Below are 20,440 nucleotides of genomic sequence, written 5' to 3'. Positions count from 1 at the left end.
CAGATGAATGAATACAGAATGTGATACATATTACTACTCAGCCATAAAAAAAGAATGGAATGTTGCCATTTGCAGCAACATGGATTGACTTGGAGGGCATTATGCTCAGTGAAATAATTCCGACAGAGAAACACAGATATGGTATCATATCACTTATATGTGGCGTCTAAAAAGTGCAACAAACTAGTGAATAAAACAGAAAGCAGACTCATAGAGAACAAAGTAGTGGTTACCAGTGGTGAGAGGGAAGGAAGGAAAGGCATATATATGGGTAGGAGATTAAGAGGTACAAGCTCTTAGGTATAAAGTTAGCTACAAGAATATATTGTACAACATGAGGGATTTACCAATATTTTATGATAACTATAAATGAAATATAACCTTTAATAATTGTGAGTCACTATCATATACCTGTGACTTATATACTATTATGTATCAACTGTACTTAAGTTTTAAAATATCTTTATTAAAAATGATGTAACAAACGATTCTTATTAATGAATAAAGCCACTAACATACAGACTAGGTATGTACATTTTAGGTTTCTTTTAACCTGTGAGGATAAGGGGGAAAAGTAGAAACTCGGTAAACTCACGCTGGATGAAGGAACTGTGGGGAAAATTCAGGTCTCTGACTTTTCTACAACAAGATAATAATGACTTGAGAGTCACATTAAAAGGGCTTCTATTATTTTATACTCTTCATCAGAGAAACTGTTCTGTTATTTAGATTGTGAGACATGACCTGAAAGAACTTCGAGATTTTGACCTGGGTGGAGCTCCTTATGGGTATACTCCCTTCTGTGATAGCCGCACAGAAATGGATGGATATCGCTTCTGGAAAACAGGCTACTGGGCATCACATCTTCTAAGAAGGAAATACCATATCAGGTAAGAAAATTCATACTCTTATCCTTGAGTGAATAACTTTTTGAATCACAAGGATCAGTTTTCTTTGAAATTCTAAAATAACAGCAACCAATTATATAGTGCTTATTACATGCCAGTCACTCTTACAAGATTTAAAATCTATTAACTCATAAAATCTCTATGATAGCCTTTTGATACTGTTATCATCCCTATTTTATAGATGTGAAAACTGAGGCATATAGCATTTTTGTGCCTTGCCCATGCTTACACTGCTGGTCCAAAGCTGAGCCAGGAGTTAAGCCCAAGTAACCTGACTCTACTCTCTGTTCCTAACTACTGCAGAAGATTTAAACTTTGTTTATCATGTAACAGAATGAAGATACTGTCTTCAAAGCTGATATTATGAGGACTTCCCTGGTAGTCCAGTGGTTCAGACTCCACGCTCCCAATGCAGGGGACCTAGGTTCAATCTCTGTTATGGGAACTAGATCCCACATGCCACATCTGAGACCTAGCACAGCCAAATAAATTTTTTTTTAATTCGAAAAAAAAGCTATTACTGTTTTGTAGGGCCATGAGTTTCAGGAGATCTTAGAAAAACTTGGTAGTGACCCTAAGAGGATGTGGATCCTAACAGCATCAAATCAAACCTCAAATTCCTTGGAAAAATTATGAAAGGATTCATTGTTGTTAGACCCAAGCGTATCTAAAGTTGATACCATCACTGTAGATAGACACTGCTGCTGCTGCTGCTGAGTCGCTTCAGTCATGTCCGACTCTGTGCAACCCCAGAGACGGCAGCCCACCAGGCTCCCGCATCCCTGGGATTCTCCAGGCAAGAACACTGGAGTGGGTTGCCATTTCCTTCTCCAATGCATGAAAGTGAAAAGTGACAGTAAAGTCGCTCAGTCGTGTCCGACTCCTAGCAACCCCATGGACTGCAGCCTACAAGGCTCCTCCGTCCATGGGATTTGCCAGGCAAGAGTACTGGAGTGGGTAGACACTAGAGGAAAGTAAATATACATAAACAACACTGGCTGTCAAGGAGTATACATTTCTTGCAGCGCCTTATACGTGGTGGATCTTAAGAAGTTCAGGAGAATTGCTGCAGGTGACAGGCTCCGGGGCCAGTACCAAACTCTCAGTCAAGATCCAAACAGTCTTTCAAACCTAGATCAGGTAAGTGAAATATTTATGGAATAATTTTCAGTACACATAGACTGCTGTAACTCCCTGCTTATAAACATCTAAATCTTGTATTTTCAACCTTTCTTCCCTTTATACAATTTTGTACATATTTTTTCACTTTAAGCCCAGCATTGTCAGAACTGAGTGTTTGATCTTGACTTTTCCATCCTTAAACCTCTTTCCACCGTGTGTCTTCACTATGTTACCTGTCTTTTTCTCACTTGCCTCCATCGTCATTTAAACGTGTCTGTCTCCCTCCCTCACTCTTCCCCTTTCTCTTCCTTTCTCTCATTCTCTCTGATCTCTAAGATAAATTCCCTTCATCCTTTGCCCTCCCTGGATACTGCCTTACATTTTGTTTTTCCTCACAGACAAATACTTTTTTCCATGTCCTCTTATTTCCTCACTATGGTACCCTTAATTTTCTCAGAAGGAAATGGCAACACACTCCAGCTTTCTTGCCTGGGAAATCCCATGGACAGAGGAGCCTGGCGGGCTACAGTCTATGGGTCACAAAAGAGTCAGACGCGACTTAGCAACTAAACAACAACAACAACAAAAAGACCCTGCAGTCCTTAGTGTCCGCTATTCCTTCTTTCCAGTGAATAACAAATATAAGTTCTTATTAGAACCATACATATTTGTTCATTCAGTCAGCAAGTATCTGTTAAATACTTACAATGTGTCAGATACTTTCCTAAGCCCTGGGACATCAGAAAACAAAGCAGAGATCCTTAGCTCTTGGTGGTTTCATTCTAGTGGTAAAATAACCAAATAAATCAATGAACAGTATTTAAAGGTAGTGCGTACTTCAGAGACAAAGTAAAACAGGAAAACATGATAGAGTTCAGAATGGTGAACAGGGGTTAGAGTTTGCTGTTGTAAATTGAGTGGCCGTAGACCTGTATGAAGGTGACATTCCAATGGAGGCTTAAGAGCTGACTGTGCAGATACTGGTGAGAATTCCAAACAGAAAGACTATCGAATACAAAGGTCCCAAGGTGAGAGTGGGTCTTACATGTTTGAGGAATAGTAAAGATGGGGAGAAAATAGTCTGATGTAAGGGAAGAGAGGTGACAGAGGGTCTAGATAACACAGAAACTTGAGGCCCTTTGTTTAAAAGTCAAGCAAATGTAATATACTAATGATTGATTCAAGACCACAGTGATGAAGGACCGATTTAAAAAAAAAAATCATTCTTGAAAGTTGAGAGAACTCACCATATGTATGTGTGCAAATGCAAGGTAGTGTCTGCAATATTGCCAATTAGTTACCAAAAAAATGATGTTGAGTCCGCAGTAAACCCCAGTGACGTTCCAGATTTAGATTATGAATACCACATTTTTATAATTCAGTCATTTCCCTGGTGGGTTAATCATAAGGAACCCTATCTGCCTGTGGATAACTGAAGAAAAGACCAGTTTTTCAGCAAGCATCTCAGGAACTCTCCCAGAACAGCATCACTGTATTTGGGGAATAGTTGTCCTTTCTCTGATATGTTTGACTCCTGTTCCTGCCAGTCCAGTAAATGCTTCTCTCTGAAGTCAGAACAATATCTTCTTATCCAGTGAACACTTTTTGCTTATTTACCTTCTTTGCAACACAAATGTTTTCAACCTCACCTTTTTTTTTTTTTTAATTTTCACCAATTGATGTGTATTTTAATCGCAGCCATCAGTTTACTATTTTAGTGTGAGAGTCAGTCTTTTCCTGGTTGGCCATTTCTAAGAAAGCAGACCTCTAGAGACACAGTTCTAAACTGTCTGACCTTTTCTATTCAGTTACTGGCTGCCCAGCTTGTACTTCTCCATGGTCTCTTTCTTGGGTGGCTGAGGTTACCTTCTCTTTTGGTTCCCTCCTTCTTTGACTCTGCCTCATATTTTGGTGCCCTCTTCGGCTTTGATTCAGTTTCTTACGTGCACAGGAACAGAAAAAACAGTTTGGTTTTCTTGTTTTCTTTTTTTTTTTTAATCAATTCTTTACATTTCCATTCATGTTTTATTATTTTTTTTCTAAATTATTTGAGGACAAACTGGAGATAACTTTGCCACTTTACCTTGAAATAATTTAACATGTACTCCCTTGGAACAAAGACATTTTTTTATATGACCACAGAGCAATTATCAACATTAGAAATTATATCATAGATACAATGTTATTATCTAAATTCAGTTCATTCTCATATTTTATCAATTGTACTATTAACCGCACCTTTCTTGAAACTCCCTTGGCTTTCATAATACCAAATCTTCTTGCTGCTTCTCTGATGTCCATGACTTTCCCACTGCAGTTTATTTTAGAGCTACTCTTTTTCTACCTCTTATTTATATGTTGCTGTCCTCTAAATTTCTGCTCGTGCCTCACTTCTCATTCTGTGCCCACTCTATTAGCACTCCTACAAACACTCAAGGTTTTAATTCACAGCTTTTCTATCAAGAATTCCCAAATCTTCGGCTCTTCTCTCTCCTCTGAATGCCTGACTCATATATTAAATCTATTGAGATAGACACAGTAATGCCCAGAACATTTCTGAAATTAAAAATCAAAATTCAAGCTACATTTCTCTTCCACTATTCCCTACATCAGCAGATACTATTCAGCTGCCTGTTACAGGTTAGGTTATCCAGTAAACAAACTGACTCTAAATTAGCTTGCAGGAAGTTTATTAGGGCGTGCTTTCAGGACCAATAGCTCTTAGAGAAGGAAAAGAAGCAGAATTGGGCGAATTCTACAAATTCAACAAAGGCCTCAGACAACCCCTACAGGGGGCTCTAAAGCTGATATGGCCTTTCTTGATTGTCACAGTTTGTTCAGGGGGGCTGGATCTTTGTTCCTTCACCTAGATTCCCCAAACCTAGTGATATGACCCAGAGCCTCCCAGAGTTATGAGGATAATAGGCACAGCTTCCCCAGGAAGCTCACTGGGAGGGATAAGCAGGGTCACTTCTACTTTGTCCCCTTGAACCCATGTCCTTGCCTTTCTGGGCCCCTGACCAATCAACCAAGCCATTCACCATTTCATATGAATTTATATATTTTTTAGCCTTAGGCTACTTCTCTTCTGTATACAAGTAAATGATAAGTTACATCATCTGAAGTAGTTAAAATAATTCTTAGAAAAGCAGTAGCACAAAGTACTATATTGAAAAGAAAAAGGATCTCAAATAACCTCAGCTTCTACCTAGAAACTAGGGGGAAAAAAGCAAATTTTAAACCAGAGTAAAAAAGAGGGAATAATTAATGAGTGGAATGGAATCAATGAAAGCAGAAATCAATGAAATGAAAAAATGGAAAAAATTATGTGTTTCAGTAGGTTTTCTTACAAACAAAAGCTGGTTTTTTGATAAAATTAGCAAAACTCAAACCACTAGCCGGACTGATCAGGAAGAAGATAAAAGACACAAATTACTAATATAATGTAGAAATGAGAGACATGATAGCACAATATCTATAGATACTGAAAGAATAATGAGAAACTATTATGAACAACTTGATGGTAATAAACAACTTTGATGAAATGGACAAATTACATAGAAGACAAACTATCAAAATGCACTCAGAATGAAATAGATAACCTGAAGAACACTGTATCTATTGAAGAAATTGAATTTAGCACAACTTTCCAGGCCCAGATAGCTTCTAATTTCTACCAAACTTACATGAAATTCTACCCAGTATTAAAGAAAGAAATAATATCAGTTTTCCACACACTCTTCAGAAAAGTGACATGCCATTACGTTTGCATGTTCTGTTGTTAGAAGGAAGTCAGTGGGTCCAGCCACACTCTAGGAGGAATACTTGCACAAGAGCATGAGTACTGTGAGGCAAGGATCACTGGCGGCCATGTCAGAAGCTTCCTGCCACAAACCCTGATATCAATCAAAACCAGATTGAATAAAAAAGATTTTATTCAATGGTAAAAAGGTATATTTACTGAACAGTAAAAAGGGTGGAATTATTCATCATATACATAACAACTTTGATGAATCTAAAAATTATGCTGATCTAATTAAACAAGCCAGGCCAAAAATATACATATTGTGTGATTCTGTTTATATAAAATTCTAGAAAATGTAAACCAATCCACTTGGACAAAAAGCAGTTCATGTTTGCCCAAGAACTGGCTTAGGTGTATGTAGAAAGGACAGCCCAGAAGGATTGCAAAAAGGCACAAGACACTTGGGGGTTATGTATATATTCAATGAGCTTGATTGTGGTCATAGTGTCAGGAATATTTAATATGTGAAACTTATCAAATTGTACCCTTTAAATATGTACAGTGAGTGGACTGACATAAGGTTAGACATATAAATCAATGGTATAGAATTGAGAGTCCAGAAATAAACTGAGAGTCCATGTATCTATGCTCACTAGATTTTTGACAAGCATACCAGGATAATTTAAAGGAGAAACAATAGTTTTTTTCAACAAAGGTGTTAGAACAATAAGATATCTACCTGCAAAGAATGAATTGGACCCCTTCCTAACACCATACACCATATACAAAAACTTAACTCAGAATGGATCAAATGCCTGAACGTGAGAAGATGAAGTGTAAAACTCTTACAAAGTATTGACATAAATCTTTCTAACTTTGGATTAGGCAGTGGTTTCTTAGGTATGAAACAAGTATAAGCAACTAAAGAAAAAACAGATAGGACTGCATCAAAATTAAAAACTTTGTTCATGAAAGAACACAAAGTGAAAAAGACAACCCACAGAATGGAAGGAAATACTTGAAATCATATATCTGATAAGGGACTAGTATCCAGAACATATAAAGGATTCATAATTTAATAACAAAAAGACAACCAATCTTTTGAATACTCAAAGGATTTAAATAGATATTTTTCCACAGAAGGTACACAAGTGGCCAGTAAATGCATGAAAACATGCTCAGCATCATTGGTCACTAGGTACTGCATTAAAACTACAAGATACCACGTCATACTCACTGGAATAGCTATAATAAAAAGATGGTCCATAACAGCATTGGCAAGGATATGGAGAAATTGGAACCGTCGTACACTGCTGATGAGAATGCAAAAGAGTGTAGGGTATGTGTCTGTGTGTTTTGCCAGCCATGTTTAGATGGGGGCAGGTCAGAGTTTGGATTTAACCAGAACTATTTTGCCAGACATATCCAACTAAATGAGAGAAGGGTAAGACAGTTGAGAATCTATTCAAGGGATTAAATATAAGGATTAACCATGGAAATTGAAGAAAGGAGAGTGAAGACATCAAGGATAAATGACAGTGAAACAGTGGTGCGATCAGGTCTCAGGGGATTGAAGGATGTTGATATCTGAGTACTTGATGGTGTAAGCTGAAAATCTAGAGGTAGTCAGAGAGTGGGAGTATGACGGGAGAAAGTGGCTAAGATGACAGACCCGGTTATTTAAGGATTTAAAGAATGGATTTCCAGGAAAAGGGGATTCAAAGAAGGAATAGTCAAACTTTTATTTTTGTTTAATTGATAAGACTTTTTTAGAGCAGTGTTAGACTTACAGGGAAAAAAATGAGTAGAAAGTACAAAGAATTCTCATATTTCTGGGCTCTATTCTGTTCCATTGCTGTGTTTGTCTATTATTTTACAAATCTCCATGTTTTAATTAACTAGAGAATTTATATGAAGATTTTCAAATTCAGTATTATCATCCTGTTTGTTATTCTTCTTCAACCTTGGGTTGGCTATTCTGGGCTTCTATGTAAACTTTAGAATCAGTTGATATCCACAAAATAACTTTCTGGGACTTTGATTAGGATTGTGTTGAATTTATAAATTGAGTTGGAAAGAACTGACATCATACCAGTATTGCTGCTGCTGCTGCTAAGTCACTTCAGTCGTGTCCGACTCTGTGCGACCCCATAGACAGCAGCCCACCAGGCCCCGCCGTCCCTGGGATTCTCCAGGCAAGAACACTGGAGTGGGTTGCCATTTCCTCCGCCAACGCATGGAAGTGAAAAGTGAAAGTGAAGTTGCTCAGTCATGTCCGACTTTCTATCTGTGAATATGAAATACCTCTCCATCTATTTAGATGTCCTGAAGTTTCTTTCATCAGAATTTTAGTTTTCCTTATGTAGAGGAACATTCTTTTACATTTTTACCTGGGTTTGTTTGGTGGGGTTTTGGGGTGGTGGGTAGATTGTGCTAATGTAAATGATGGTATGCTTTCAATTTTAAATTCGACTTGTTCATTGCTGGTATATAGCACTTGACTTTCTGTATATTAACCTTGTATCCTGAAACCTTGTTACAATTGCTTATTCATTGCAGGAGTTTGCTATTGATTCTTGTCATCGTCAAACAAAGACAGTTTTATCGCTTCCTTTCCAATCTGTATACTGGTTTATATTTCCTTTTCCTATCATGTTGCATCGGCTAGGACTTTCAGTATTATGATTAATAGGAGTGCTGTGAGAAGAACCCTAAAATTATAAATCTTGGACCTTAGATGGGACATCCAACACAAGTACCCCTGGTGCCCTCTGGGAGAGAGAGGAAACATGCCCTTTGCTCCGGAATGCAAACAGATACTCTCTGGGGACACATAGGGACGGGCTCTACAACCCTTGACGTATAAACAGATACCTCTGCGAAAAGGGTCTCTTGATGTCTCCAGAGATCTGTCTTTAACTTAATAGGTTCATTTGCCATTTAAACATCCTTTTACCCAGGTACCAGCAGTCTTTGCTTAGAAAGCTGTGAGTGTGCAGAAGTTTCCTGATAGGGAACTGAAAAGTCACCTCAGAATCTGGAGAGTGTGGTGGTGACCACATAACCAGTAAGATACGGTGTAAGTGATTAATCCTGGTGTTTCAAGGCAGTTGGAAGTAGAAAGGGAATTGCAAAGGTGGGTTCTGGGCCCCCCTCTTCACCCGCAGTGCAGGAGTAAAGTCCAGAGCAGGTGTGTGCTTCCTCCCAGTGCACAGGTTCATTCACGATATGAGACCATTGGGTCAAATTAAGTATTTAAAGCTTAAAAATATGACCATATCTCAGATTTGGGTATGTTTTATAGAATCCATTTATAATCTAAATGACAGCTTCAACTTCTTCCACTCTAATTGAAATTCCTCTGTGTTGAAATCATTCTTTTTCTAATAGGATCTTCCCAATAATATGATTTACCAAGTTGCCATCAAGTCTCTTCCCCAAGAATGGTTGTGGTGTGAAACCTGGTGTGATGATGAATCCAAGAAAAGAGCCAAAACAATTGATCTGGTGAGTGTTTGCATTTTCCTTTGTATAAGCAGATATGAAAATGTTCCAATAGAAGTATTTTCTGTTTTACAAATGGCATGGCACCCTGTGGCTCAGTCTGTAATTTACTGTTTTATTTACCTACGTTGGCAGGTATAGGGCTGTATCAGGGGCTCCCAAGACCACCCCAGGTTTGATGATTTGATAAGAGGACTCTTAGGACTCAGAATATTTCATGGCTATGGAAATATTACAGTGAGAGAATACAAAGTGAAATCAGCAGAAGGAAAAGGCGCATGGGGTGAAGTTCAGAGAAAACCAGATCCAAGCCTCCAAGAGTCCTCTCCCTGTGAAGTTACCTGGGACAACCCTCATTCCTTAAGCTCCAAGAAGTACACCACCATGTGTGAAATGTGGTCTATCAGGGAAGCTTACCAGAAAGCCAGTGCCCAAATTCTTATTGGGAGCTGGTCATGTAAGCAACCCCTCAGCCTGGCACGTGCCAAAATTCCCCATATCTAGAAAAAAGGCAGGTGGTCAGCATAAATTACAAGTTTGCACAGTTTAGGCACAGTGAACTGTTCTTATCAGGGAATGCTGGGAACACGCCTGAAACCCAAGTTCCCAGAAGCCAGCCAAGGGCCAGCCTTGTAAGCACAGGCCTCTCAGAATAGCAGCCTCTGTGTTAATAGCAGCCTGCTGCGTTCTTTTCTGCGCAAGGCCTTTTCAAAGAAAGGCCATCAACTGGCTGAAATGTCATAAACTAAACATATGATGAGTTATCATCTTAACATATCATCAGTTTAGTTCTTATGCCAATAATTTCCCCAAATAAAGACAGCCAGAATAATTCCAGCTACTTGCTGCTGCTACTGCTAACTCGCTTCAGTCATGTCCGACTCTGTGCGACCCCATAGACGGCAGCCCACCAGCTCTGCCATCCCTGGGACTCTCCAGGCAAGAACACTGGAGTGGGTTGCCATTTCCTTCTCCAATGCATGAATGTGAAAGTGAAGTCACTCAGTCATGCCTGACTCAGCGACTCCATGGACTATAGCCTACCAGGCTCCTCCATCCATGGGATTTTCCAGGCAAGAGTACTGGAGTGGGGTGCCATTGCCTTCTCTGGCAATACTTAAATTATCCTATACGTCTTTTTATTCATTATTTTTGAGAAATTTTTTTCTTAGATTTTCATTGTAAGCAGTTTATGCTACACAGTTTAAATCTAGACATGAAATATTTTAAACTAGTTGATTTCTTGTCCATATGTAGACATTATATTCCAGTACTGTATATTTTCTCTAGTAGTACAAGATACTATCATTTTTTTCCTGACCATATTTTTCTGTGGTGATATAAGTTTAGAATAATTGTGTACAAGATCTTCTTGTACACAAGATCTTCTTTGAAGAACAAACTGTCAAAATTTTAGACCTCATAGTTTTTAACAAAATAAGACTGGATAACAAAATAAAGGGATGTTTTACCAGATATGTATAGAAAGTAGCATGCCAAAATATAATTAGATTGCAATCATAGGTGATAGAATGTAGCAGAAACAAGTGGTCATCGGTCAGGAAAAAAACAAGGGAAATTTCTAAAGAGTGGATAAGGACATTACCGTGTTAAGGTTGTGTCACATAAGAATGTGACTCATCCGTTAGTTGACATAAGTCTCCTTGGGATTTTTAGTACTTAAATTAACATGAGCTACTCTAGCAAATGCCCAAATTTCTGTGGTTTCACGTACACCCAGGCCCAAGTGGGTGTCCTGTCAGTGAGTGGCTTCCCTGTACATCATGACTCAGGGACCAATCTCCATCCATCCTGGGACTTCTTCATCCTCCAGGGTCCTGTCATCATCTGTGTCCATCTGAAGCCGATCCATCCAGTATAGCAGCCACTTCCCACAGGCAGCCATAAAGTACTTAAAATGTTGCCAGTCTAAATTGAGGTTTGCTCTAAGGTATAAAACACATCAGATTTTGAAGACTCAATAAAAATGTAAAAATATCTCATTACTAATTTTTATATTGATTACATTTTGACTAGATAACATTTTGGAAATACAGTGTTAAAATTTATTCCACCTGTTCCTTTTACATTTTTTAAATTTGGCTGTTTGAAAATGTAAAACTGCATTTGTGGCTTCCATCATATATCTGTTGGGTAGTGTTGATCTGGAGGGTAAGAAGAAAGGGTGGAGGATGCATCCTGATCCTAAAGACCTTGGCCCTGTGGTGGCAGTTGGTTGTGTGTCTACATCCAGTTATAAAAAGAGCTGAGGATCATCATTCCTGGATGGGCAGCCACTTCCTAGCAGTAGGTCTACTGAGAAAATGGATGGGTGGCATAGATTTTGGTGGACAACATCATCTCTTCGACAGAAACATTTAAAATAAAAAAGAACATGCTGTTTTTGGTCATCTTAGGGGAAAGGTTAAAAAGGAAAATCAGGAAATGGCCTAACGGAGAGGAAAAAGCATTATTGACCTTAGGAACTATAGTTCTCTGTTGTGAGGGCCAACTTGTGCATTATAGGATGTTTAGCAGCATCCCTGGTCTCTACCCACTAGATGGCGATAGCGCCCCCCAGCCCCCAGTTATAACCATCAAGTACCTCCAGACCTGGCCGCAGCTCCCCTGTGGGACATGATTGCCCCCTTGAAGCACTGCTGATAGAGATTATGCTTCCCAATGGCTTAGCAGGTAAAGAATCGACAATTGTAGCATAAGCTAAGGAAAGAATAGTACTTTGTTTTTTGTTTCTGACACAGTTAGAAAATCCGTTATCTTGTTTATAGAACACATTATCTGTGAAGTTAATTTGTACAGAGAAGTTCCTGTTACCCACTTACTTCAGAAATACATTACTGTAGGAAAAAATCCACAATGCAATGAACTGGAAATATTTGGTGAGGAAAGGATTAAGATACCAGGCTTATGGGTCATAAATAAGCTTTCCCATAAGGCATGAAAGATGAAGCAGGTTGGGGCTACCATGAGAAAGTGCCACATAGAAGTAAGCTTCAGGACACGTGCTCTATTAGTGTGCTTTGTGAAGAGCAGACGGATGCCTGTGTGGCTCTGTGAAGTTTGTGCTCCTCCTGTAACCTTTCTTTACATTCCTCAAGCCAAAGACACTGGAGTCATATTTGATGCCTCTCTTTCTCACAGTTCACATCCAGCCCACTAGCACTGTCAGCTGTATCTTCACATACATCCAGAGTCAGACCCTCCTTAAACTCTGCCTTTGCTTTTTGCCTTTTAAACTTAATTTCCCAAGAATCTTCATAGTAGAACCAATTGCTAATTAAAATTGATCAAGTATTAGAGGAACCTTGGGGATAACCTTGTTCTAATTTCCTCGTTTGCCAATGAAAAGACAGGTTCTGCCACTGGTGCCCACATACGCACACACACAGTTTGGTGATGTTTACAGGTCTCCCTACTAGTTTAAGTGGGACTGTCCAAGTCTAACTGCTAGTAAGAATTGGAACCATGAGGATCGAGGATCCCTGTCCATTGTTTTTCCACTGTGCCTCTTAAACAGACTACTTAAATATTCTTAAGGCATGGAGATTTATAGGCTACTCTGAATTTCACAACTATCAGTATTTTGCCAAATGAATTCCAGTTAACTGATTTTAATACCACAGCTGCTAATCAAAACAGAGGCATAGGAAAGAGGACAAACGCTTTTGCCAAAGAAACTCGAGACATTTCTAAAGGCTGACAATTAGTTCTATGTATGAAAAAAAAACTATGTAAAACCAGGTTTTAGTCCAAAGAAAAGGCAAGAAAATATTTATTAATATAGTCTGCTGTGCTCTTTTACAGAATGGTCATATAATTGGCTTCTTTGTCCAAATATTTTATAGAATTGTTTGACAGACTTCTTATGAACCATCAGAAAATCTTCAAATTTTTGTTTAAACTTCTGATTGAGTGTTTGCATTAAACACTGCTTACATAAACTGCAATTTGTCATTTCAGTTGATCCTTTCTCTATTAAACTAATTCTAATATTTATATTTTCAGTGCAATAACCCCAAAACAAAAGAACCTAAACTAAAAGCTGCTGCCAGGATTGTCCCAGAATGGGTGGAGTATGATACTGAGATACGGCAACTGTTAAATCACCTTGAGAACAAGAAGAAAAATGCAGGTGAGTTGTTCTGCAGTTGTGTATGAACCACATGTTGCACTAAGTGAAATTAGAATAATTACAAAATCATTTCTTAATGGTTATCAAATGATTACGTCAGAATTTCTTTACCAAAGTCTGTGACATGGTTACAGATTTTCTTTTTGTGTGGACTAAGTTCACAAATTTAAAACATGGATAGAGAATCTATTCCCCTATGGATATAGCTTCATATCATCACATAGATAAGCAGCATAGTATTAGTCTCCTGACCTAAGATAGAGGTTAAAAAAAAAAAAAGTAAAAGAAACACTCTAAGATACACTGAATTTCCTAAATATGAAAATCCAAGCCCCGAAGTTTAATAAAAGCCTTACACAGCCAAATAGAGTATTTCCTCCTGTCTCCTTAATTAGTGACACACACAGTATGTTTCCTCATAGGAAGCTGGTTCCTTATTCCAATAGCCTTTATCACAGACCAGAGGATGGTTTGAATTAGTTTCCATTTCTTAGATTTAAAAAACTGAAATTACCTTAGCATTTTATCACCCTACATAAACCCTTAACACCAGTAAATGTGTGTTGGATATTCTTTTAAAGCTGATATCAGCTTCTTGATTCCTTCATGATTCCCTTTCCTGGTCAGTACCTGTCTCTATTGTTCTTTGCTCTTTTTTAAAAGTAGTATTAGCCAGAAAGAAAAACACCAATACAGTATACTAATGCATATATATGGAATTTAAAAAGATGGTAACAATAACCCTGTATACTAGACAGCAAAAGAGTCACTGATGTATAGAACAGTCTTTTGGACTCTGTGGGAGAGGGAGAGGGTGGGATGATTAGGGAGAATGGCACTGAAACATGTATAATATCATATATGAAACGAGTCGCCAGTCCAGGTTCGATGCATGATACTGGATGCTTGGGGCTGGTGCACTGGGATGACCCAGAGGGATGGTACGGGGAGGGAGGAAGGAGGAGGGAGGAGGGTTCAGGATGGGGAGCGCGTGTATACCTGTGGCGGATTCATGTTGATAATATGGTAAAACGAATACAATACTGTAAAGTTTAAAAATAAAATATAAAAAAATTAAAAATATAAAACTTAAAAAAATTAATAAAAGTAGTGTTGAGCTGCTGTTGTGTTCCAGTCAGTATGTTAAAGACTTTCACCGGTGAGACTAATTAATCCTCATCATAATTCTTTCCAGTAGTTCAGAATATAATTCTTATTGTCCTCAACTTTACTTTTTAGGGAGGCTGAATTTCCTCACATAAGCATGAAATTGTGTTTTATATTGACTCTGTTTTCCTTAACAAAATCAATGTGTGCTATTGAAGAAGTTCAGTATTTTAAACACACCTGAGTATTTTTAATAATCTAATAATATAAAGGTGCCATTTCAGTTCAGGAGAAAGATTATTATGTAAGTGGCATAACTGTTTTCAAAGGGAGAGAAAGATAAGACAGGATGGAGGGAGAGAAGAAAAGAAACTAAAAAAGGAAAGAGGAAAAGAAAACTCACATAATTACCTCACAATAAAATATAAATGCATGAAACATTGAGATGAAATGTTTCTCTTATCAAATTGGAAAGAGTTAAAGGATTAACAATATCCAGCACTAGCAAGAGTATTGACAAGTAAGCATGTATATACATACATATAGTAGCTGTATAAATTAAGTAAATTTTGTAATATACATAAAAATTCAAATACATGCCATTTGATCCATGAGTTCATCAGAAACTTACATTTAAACAAAAATGTGTGTGTGTGTATGTTTGTCACAACATTGTCTTTAATAATGAAATAGAATCTGTCCAACAATAGAGGACTGATCGATTGCATAATTCCAGTGGAATTTAGTGAAGAGAGAGAGAAAGTCTGCCATTTGGAATTGTGGAACAGGATCCGTTTAAATTGTGTTTTAGTTAATTTCTGCCTGGAAAATATCATTTTGAATTCTCACGTGTCTTAAATCCATTAGTATGTGTAGCGCATTGATGCAGGAGAAAAAAACATTTTGAACTCTTAAGTCTTCACTGGTATTGACTTTGATTCTCACAGTTATATAGTATTTTTTCCCGCGTTTGAATGCTCTGCCCGCTCATCTTAGACAAAGACCACATATGTCTTCTGCTTTTTGTTGTTCCATTACATTAATGACGGCATACTTTGTACCTGCTGAGAAATCTATTTTTCACCATCAGGGTGCTAGGTCTTGGAGATAACAAAGATAAATAAAGTATTGTTCTAATAGACTCATGGGAGCTCACTTGTAGGTGGGTAAAAGGGCAAGTAGTTATGCTCCCATATGATCGATGCCATGGGCTTCCCTGGTGGCTCAGTTGGTAAAGAATCAGCCTGCAATGCGGCTGACCTGGGTTCGATCCCTGGGTCGGGAAGATCCCCTGGAGGAGGGCATAGCAACCATCTCCAGTATTCTTTCCTGGAGAATCCCCATGGACAGAGGAGCCTGGCGGGCTACAGTCCACAGGGTCACAAAGAGTCAGACACAACTGAGCGATTTAAACACACAACAATAGATATAATGTACAAAGAGCTGTTCTCACTGTCACTTAATGAAGCGAGTAGGTACTAAACTAACAAACAGGAAGATCCTCGGTGAGCACCTACACTTTATGTTAATTCATGCCTCAGTGAGGTTTAACTAATTTGATATTTAAGATTTCAAGAGCTAAATATACTTTCCTCTCCTACAGTTTTGACACATGATGAACTCTAGCACTGGCTTGTGTAAGAAGATGAGAAAGTATGACAAGAAATCTGCCACCTGCTGGGGAAATGTGGAACTACTTCCAAGACTTGTCAAAGTTTCATTAAGATCAGTGACATATTCTTGGATTTAAATTATATTATTTAAAAGTAACATGTATTTAATGTATTGAATAAACTTAAGTTATATATTGTAAGAAATGACCATTGAGTGTTTAAAATTAGATGGTTCCTCTTTCCTGATTGCATAAAACACTGGGTTTTCTTCAGTTAAAGTGATAATTTTGCCAGATAACCAGGTTGAACATATCTGACTAGCTGGTCCTCATGGAGATTTATCAAACCATCTACATCTTTGAATATTCCAGCAGTATTTATTTATATATTTCTTTATTCAAAAGATGCATTTAAATTTGAGAGACCTATTTTGTGTTTTTTTTCTTCTGAGAAAGAAGGACGTATGGTTATCTCTGAATAGTATTTTTAAAAATTAAGCCCATTTGTACCTTAACTATTTGTTTTAAAATGAAAGTAGTGCCACACTGTAACCACTTATTTATCTTAAACCATAGGATGTTTTAATCCTATATTTTTTTTAACTGGTTCTAATTTTTATTTTTATAAAATTATATTCGCGGGCTTATGGGATATGTATGTATTCTTTTTAAAAAAGAACTGGTTAGTTTTATAGAAACTAAGTTAAGAATATAAACAGCTTTTCTCTTTTATATTAGATGAATAGGAATAGTAAATGTTCAAAAAAACTGTCCAGCTACTCTAGAATCATAGGATCTTGGGACAGGAGAAGACCTGTGTCATTTTGGACCCTGTCCTCTGAAGAAGCTGATTCACTGGGGCTGAGGTGAGTGTGGGAAATCATGATTGTTCCGGATGACCCTGTTGATAAGTGAGGTTTGAGGAACAGTTAATAGAGTTTAGCCTCCAGCCAGTGTGTCAGCCCCGCTTCCAAGGCCCTGCCAGGTGGAGCCTCATGCCATCCTGGAAGCTTCCAGGGCCATATGGAACTGTCTGCTCCTAGAGCCGGACTGCTCTGTCTTTGGACAGTTCTATGCAGAGTTCCATGGTGAGCCAGAAGCTGTCTACCACGGGTCTATGCTTGTTTCTCTGAACCCTTCTGAACAAATCTACCCTTCTCTATTGGATAACAGCCCATAACATTTGAAAATAACTGCTCAGCTCCTCGCAGCTTCCTTCTTCCTGATAAGAGATCACAAGACCTCACTCCCTTTTCCAGTAACCACGTCCCTCCCTGGTTACTTGTTTGGGTTTTTCTGTGATGAAATGGGAGTGCTCAAGTACAGGGAACAATGTAGCTCCTTGAAGGAGAGAATAGAATACTTCCAGGAAGCACCACAGGCCATCAGCCTGGAGTTACAGATAAAATTGGACTTTTCTGTATGAATATGTAGTTTGATACAAATGGGAGCTGCCCATAGAAATGGTTGCTTCTATGGGCCAGGCCCAGCCCCTGGGACACAACCAAACATGCAGTTGCTACTGCCCAGGAGAGGTGTCAGAAACCCAGATGAATAGCGTTCAAGGCAACACGTGTATGTCAAGTCAGACTGTCTTCAGTCACTAAAGCATGGCTAAGAGAATCTCTGAGATTCAGCAGCAAAGAAGATAGTAGCATTTAACTTCCCCCTAGAACAGAAAGGACTATTCATTGAGGGGCTCTGACATCTGTCTCAGATCCCTGGTTCACAGAGCAAGTGGTAAGTGTGCCACAAAATCTGTCACTACCCAGCCCCTCTTGCCCATTTCTGTTCAGTAGTAAGGGGGTCCACCCTCTTCCAAGGGGCTTCCCTGGTGGCTCAGCAGTAAAAAATCCACCTGCCAATGCAGGAGACCTGGGTTCAATCCCTGGGTTGGGAAGATCCCCTGGAGAAGCAAACAGCAATGCACTCTAGTATTCTTGCCTTGAGAATCCCACGGACAGAGGAGCCTGGCGGGCTACAGTCTGTGGGGCCACAAAGAGTTGAATACAACTTAGCAACTAAACAGCAACCACCCTCTTCCAAAGAATCAATTGATCTGTTAAGATCTTACTTTTGGTGGCAGTTAAGGAGTTGAGGCACAAAGGACCAGGACTCGGATTGATCCACGTTCAAAATGCAGGCAACTTTGTGATGGCAGCACATGGTTAGGGGCACCCAGCCCACCCTGTAGCCACTCAAAAAATGAGTCTTGAAGTGTTAGATAATGGGACAGCTGTTCCCATTATCTTTGCAGTTTATTAGCCCAGTATCAAATGTAAAATTCTAGTTCCTGAGAAATTCTAGAGTGAGGTCTCTACTTAGAACCTGCTGTTAACAACTTTGATTATAGACTTCAGATTTGGAGAATACCTTGTCCCCTACAGTTCATAATTACTTGCATTTAAGTTTTTTACTTTAGTCATGTGATCCTGCCCAACTGTATAAGGTTTGTATCCTGTTTGATGTGATTTCACTTTTTTAAAAAATTTATTTCTGGCTGTGCGGGGTCTTTGATGCTGTGTGTAGGCTTTCTCTAGTTGTGGCAAGTGGGGGCTACTCTCTATATGCTTGGGCTTCTCCTTGTCGGGGCTTCTCTTGGGGAGCACAGGCTCTAGGGAGCACGGGCTTCAGTAGTTGTACTATGTGGTTTCACTTTAAAATCAAAGGTTTTGCTTAAAATCTGGATAACTTTTCATCCTTAAATTCTAAAAGACTGGTTCAAAACCCAAATGTTTGAATGGAAACGGCCTCAGGTAAACCTAATGTTCAATTTAAAACTGGGGGCAGAGCTAGAGAAGGAGTAATCTTGGTGCCAGTCTTGAGTAGGATGAATTGTGAAGTAGACATAACTGACCATACAGTGGTGTCTAGCCTCAGAGCATTGTGCTCAAACTCACTTTTATACAAAAGTCAACAGACCTACCACTGGTGTATAGACTTCACTTTGTGTTCCCACGGTCTGCTTCTACCAGAAAAATGTTTCCAGTTTTGTTCAAAGGCCAGTAATCTAGGTCTTCCTAACCTGCACAAACCCAGCAGATTTTTAATGACCTGTTGTGTAACAGTTGACATGTCCTTTTGAAGTTACAAGTGTAAGTGGCATTAAATATTCAAATGAAAATGCTGGAAAGGGAAAGCATCAGAAGGCCCGCAGAAGTGACACTGGATGCAACGTGCAGGAGGAGGAAGTGCAAGCCAGGCAGAGCCAGCGTGGAGGTAGGTTTCTTCCTTTGAGGACAAGGAAGATGGGTGTGGGGGGCTGGAGCCTGGCGCACAAGGTCACACGGTGGGGGTTGTAAAGCACGTGGAGAGGCTTGGTGACTTTTTCCTGACGTGCAGTGAAGCACTCTCACACTCCTTGGTGTTAATCCAGAATCTCTCGGGGGGTATTTTTATGCCAGCATGTTTCCTAATATTACGTTTATTCATAACATCTGTCCTTACTATTATTGGGGAAGAGCTCTTGGATAAGAACAGATAGACTTATATGGGATCTGAAGATGCCATTTTTCATTGCACAGTGTCCAAAACAAACTTCCCCGGCCTAAGACCATATGGTACAGGCGCTCCCTGCGTGTGGACCCACCAGGAGGAAGAGAAGCTAGTTTGTTTGCCCTAAAACTGTACAACTGTGGAATGAAGTCTTTCCACTTTTAAGAGGTGTTTGTAACCTGAGGTAACAAAAGCATAAACACTACAGGAAATACAACATTGCAACAGGTGGTATATAGGAAGGAGTATCAATAAAACCCTAAAAAACTGTAATGATGGTGAAAGGTTGTTAGAAGAGTTATCCTTTGCCATCTTTAAAGACTCTTTCACACCAGAGAGAAAAATCACATCCGTTTAGGAAGACCAGTCTTTTAAAAAAAAAAAAAAAAACTCTTCACACAGATACACACACACATACAAATGAGACACTATGCTTATAGAAATCTCCTGGAATAGCAGGGAAGCATGCAAAGAACACAAACTTAAATCCCCTAAGAAATGCTGCAAGCAGTGCTTTCTTCCTCGTGCTTTTTAACAACGTATAACTCCAGCTTCCTCAGGAAGACCTTGGAACTCGCTTTGCTAGTGGCCTTCAAATCTGGCAGCTCGGTCCCTGGAACAGCTAAATCAGAGGCACTTCTCCCAGTAGACGGACCCTAGTGAAGGTTGGAAACGTGTTCTGAACAAGACCGCAACCTCGGAGTTGTCAGCTGGATGCCTTTTTATTTTTGGCTGTGCTGGGTCTTCGTTGCCGCACAGGCTTTTTCTCTAGTTGTGGCAAGCAGGGGCTACTC

At 39.0% G+C, this 20,440-nt stretch overlaps 1 protein-coding gene across 5 annotated transcripts in view; it reads left to right on the top strand.

Annotated features, from left to right (window-relative positions):
• Nucleotides 1–16,356, top strand: part of UGGT2 (UDP-glucose glycoprotein glucosyltransferase 2) — a 144,479-nt gene extending 128,123 nt beyond the window's left edge. For 2 of the 5 annotated variants that reach the window (XM_086330271.1, XM_086330269.1), the window contains exons 35-39: nucleotides 730–890; nucleotides 1,934–2,048; nucleotides 9,166–9,282; nucleotides 13,306–13,432; nucleotides 16,143–16,356. In XM_086330271.1, coding sequence (XP_086186397.1) covers nucleotides 730–890; nucleotides 1,934–2,048; nucleotides 9,166–9,282; nucleotides 13,306–13,432; nucleotides 16,143–16,165 — 543 coding nt within the window. In that variant the 3' untranslated portion in view covers nucleotides 16,166–16,356. Of the gene's footprint in view, nucleotides 1–729; nucleotides 891–1,933; nucleotides 2,049–9,165; nucleotides 9,283–13,305; nucleotides 13,599–16,142 lie in introns of those variants that run through there. The other 3 variants (XM_086330272.1, XM_086330267.1, XM_086330270.1) reach the window with 3 other exon arrangements.
• Nucleotides 16,357–20,440: the final 4,084 nt, after the last annotated feature.

The sequence above is a fragment of the Bos grunniens genome, chromosome 12 (assembly GCF_055505025.1).
Source record: "Bos grunniens cultivar Pamir isolate PY7600 chromosome 12, Bosgru_T2T1.0, whole genome shotgun sequence".
NCBI lineage: Eukaryota > Metazoa > Chordata > Mammalia > Artiodactyla > Bovidae > Bos > Bos grunniens.
The sequence above is the reverse complement of the archived record's forward strand: the minus strand, read 5'-3'. Positions and strand labels throughout refer to the sequence as shown.